Raw genomic sequence first — 3,582 nt, 5'->3', positions numbered from 1 at the left:
AGGCCTGGGCTGGGCTTGAACACGCCAGCATTGGTGTAGGTGGTCAGTGCCCTACTCATTGAGCTACGGCGCCAAGCCACTTCTCTGTTTTTGATGTTGCACTATAATTTTAGGTCTTTAATAACTAATAAAAAATTTGTGTAAGTTTTGCCTAAAAGGATGACCTATATTGGTAGCAGGTGATTTGTTTATTAATTAGTAATTCGTGCTTTATTATGTTTCATTTTGTAGAGGGCTACTACACCCAGCCAGGCTGTATGCTATTGCTGCTGAAAAAAAGAAAGATATTCGAGAGGAGCCCACTTCTTTTAAAAGGGCTGTCAGTCCATTTGATTGGGCTCTAATGAGACTAGATAATTCTGTCCGAAGAACTGGTCGCATTCCAAAGACTCTTCTACAGAAAGTTTTTGATAGCACGTGCCGCTCAGGTATTTCACAATTTTCTGTTCAAAAAGTTGACTTTGTTAATAAGTACTTGTTTGGGGATAAGGTCTTTACAGAGTATATTTTTTGATGCTTTAAATTTTGTTTGTTACAGTCTGTTGATTGTCAGCATGTCATCATAATGCTATGGTTATGATCTCTTAAAACATTTTTTAGATGTTTATTTCAGAATCAGCAAATAAAAACTGTCTTCTTGCTTTCCATTGTTTATAGAAAAAGGGTCACTTCAGTGATAAATAATCATGGAAGATAGTAGTTATTCTTTTTTTTCCTTTTCTTTTTTTTGAGACAGAGTCATAAGCTATTCCCCTAGGTTGAGTGCTGTGGTGTCATAGGTCACAGCAACCTCCAACTCTTGGGCTCAAGTAATCCTCTTGCCTCAGTTTTTCTATTTTTAGTAGAGACGGGGTCTCGCTTTTGCTTAGGCTTGTCTTGAACTCGTGAACTCAAGCAATCCAACTTGCCTTGGCCTCTTAGAGTGCTAGGATTACAAGTGTGAGCCACCACACCAGGCCATACTAGTTTTTCTTACCTTCCATTCGTATAGTATCAGCTTTCCTTAAGATGGTCACATATGACAGATTTTTGTTATTTTTCATGTTCAGTTAGCTACTAAAATCTATTTTGGTCATTTATGCTGTTAATAATCTAATGGAAGCTGTAGGTCCCTCACCCCCCTATCCCAGCCCATATGTAAACATACATCATTTATATGTAGTTTAAGAGGATTCATTAGCTTCCTGAGGCCCATTCAGGGATTTCAGTTATATTAAGAAGCAGAGCTATAAAATCTGATGATGATGGCTATCAAAAGTTATAACTATAATTACATGCATTTGAAGACTTTTTTTGGTTGTTGTTTTTTTTGTTCTTTAGAGACAGTCTCTCTGTCACCCTGGATAGAGTGCTGTGGCATCACAGCTCATGGCAACCTCCAGCTCTTGGGCTTAGGCTATTCTTTTGCCTCAGCCTCCCGAGTAGCTGGGACTATAGGTACCTGCCACAACGCCTGGCTATTTTTTGTTGTAGTTTAGCCGGGGCCGGGTTCAAACCTGCCATTCTTGGTATATGGGGCTGCCGCAGGCACCATCCGCATTTGAAGACTTATATTATTTTCTCTCTCTGGCTTTTTTTTTTTTTTAAAACAGAGTTTAACTCTGTTGCTAGTTAGAGTATAGTGGTGCATTCATAGCTCATAGCAACCTCAAACTCCTAGGCTCAAGTGATACTTTTGCCTCAGTTTCCTGAGTAGGTGGGACTGCAGGCATGGGTTCTCTCAGGTTTATTCTGTTATTCAGATGTCACCACAGTCCATTTTAGAACATTATCAGTACCCAATAATAATCCTGTACCCGCTAGCTATCAGCATCCACCACTCCCTTCCAGTCCCAGGCAACTACTAGAGTAATTTTTTGTCCCTGTAGATTTGTTGTCTGTTCTATAATATATAGTTTATATAAATAGAATTATATAGTAAGTGATTTACTTTCATTTTGTTTGAAAGTCATGTTAATAAAAATTATGGACATAGGAAAAAGGAAGCTTATGTTATTTTGTAACTGATTGTAAACCTAAACTTGATACTTATATTGTTTTTTCTATTTTCATAAGATACTGGGAAGCTTAGACTTTGAACTGCAGCAAACATTGGTTATAAATTAGGTTCATTGTATTTTTGCATTCAGTAGAATCTTATAGATAACATAGATTTCGTTACCTAATAGAGATTTGTTAATAAGCAAGTCAACTTAAGCAAGCAGACTAATATAAAAAATTTAACTTGTAACTTTTAGTACTTGTGCATTAGACTAGCCTTTTTCTTATGTATGGATACTGTTAATATTATGTTTAGTGAGCCAGAAGAATTTTGACTATTTCTAGAGATTAGTTTAAATATTGATTGTTATCTATATAATATTGGTACTGTGTTAAATATTCTTCATTAACTTTTTTCCGTAGGTAGCCCAGGTGGTAATCAAGCCTTGCTTTTGCTACGTAGCTGTGGTTCTCTCCTGCCTGAACTAACGCTCACAGAGAGAACAGAATTTGCTCATCGAATATGGGACAAACTTCAGAAATTGGGTATGATTATTTTAATATGTGATGTATATAAAAGATATAGATTTTTTTTTCTGTAAAAAAGTGTTTATATAAATGATTTACATAAAAAGTAAATTTTTAGAAGGACTACTTGATTCATAAGTTTTTTATAATATGACTTATTTGGTGAGTTATAGTGACACCTAGGGGCATTAAGAATAAAATAATTTTTCATAACCAGCATTTCTTACAAATGTGGTAAGTTAAAAAGAACAAAAAAATAGAAAAACATTTGATCTGTCAAAGTTATAAGTACATGTGCTATTTGACCAAGCAGTTCCATTTGTTAGAATATAGATACAGGTCTATTCACATATGTAAAAGAATATTCTTCATTGTAACTGTTTATAGTAGTAAGAAATTAGCCAGGGCGAAGTGACTCACACCTGTAATCCTAGCACCCTGGCAGGCCAGGGATTGCTTGAGCTCACAAATTCAAGGCCAGCCTAAGCAAAAGCAAGAACCTGTCTCTACTAAAAATAGAAAAAAACTAAGGCAAGAGGATCGCTTCAGCCCAAGAGTTGGAGGTTGCTGTGAGTTGTGATGTCATAGCACTCTACTCAGGGCGATAGCTTGAGAGTCTGTCTCAAAAAAAAAAAAAAAAGAAAAGAAAAGAAAAATTAAGAAATTAGAACCAATTGAAATGTCTTTTAGTAGGAGATTAGATAAGGAATTTATGGAGTACTCATAAAGTAGAATACTATGTAACTGTTAAGAAAATGAAGGAACTCTTCATAGATTGATGGGTGTTATTCTCTAAAATATGAATCAAGTGTTTATCATCCTTCCAGAAATATTTTAATATTGGATACACATGCACACATATAAACACTTTTTTACTAGTATGGTAGCATACTATGCACACTGCTCTGTACCTCAATTTTTATTTATATTTTGGAGAATGGGAAACTACTAGAAATTTTTATTTTGTAGGCAATGTGATTGTTTATCTATAAAATTCCAGAAAATCAGCTTATAATAATTAGCTGGACATACTATTTATTTATTTGTTTATTTTTTGAGATAGAGCCTCAAACT

At 35.0% G+C, this 3,582-nt stretch overlaps 1 protein-coding gene across 1 annotated transcript in view; it reads left to right on the top strand.

Moving 5' to 3' along the window:
- Window positions 1-3,582, top strand: part of LRPPRC (leucine rich pentatricopeptide repeat containing) — a 119,410-nt gene that overhangs the window by 18,285 nt on the left and 97,543 nt on the right. The window contains exons 2-3 of the mRNA XM_012804047.2: window positions 232-428; window positions 2,404-2,526. Coding sequence (XP_012659501.2) covers window positions 232-428; window positions 2,404-2,526 — 320 coding nt within the window. The remainder of the gene's footprint in view (window positions 1-231; window positions 429-2,403; window positions 2,527-3,582) is intronic.

Source organism: Otolemur garnettii, unplaced genomic scaffold (genome assembly GCF_000181295.1).
Source record: "Otolemur garnettii isolate 467f Iridium unplaced genomic scaffold, OtoGar3 scaffold00024, whole genome shotgun sequence".
Classification (NCBI taxonomy): domain Eukaryota; kingdom Metazoa; phylum Chordata; class Mammalia; order Primates; family Galagidae; genus Otolemur; species Otolemur garnettii.
Note: the sequence above shows the minus strand (reverse complement) of the source record. Positions and strands in the feature narration are given on the sequence as shown.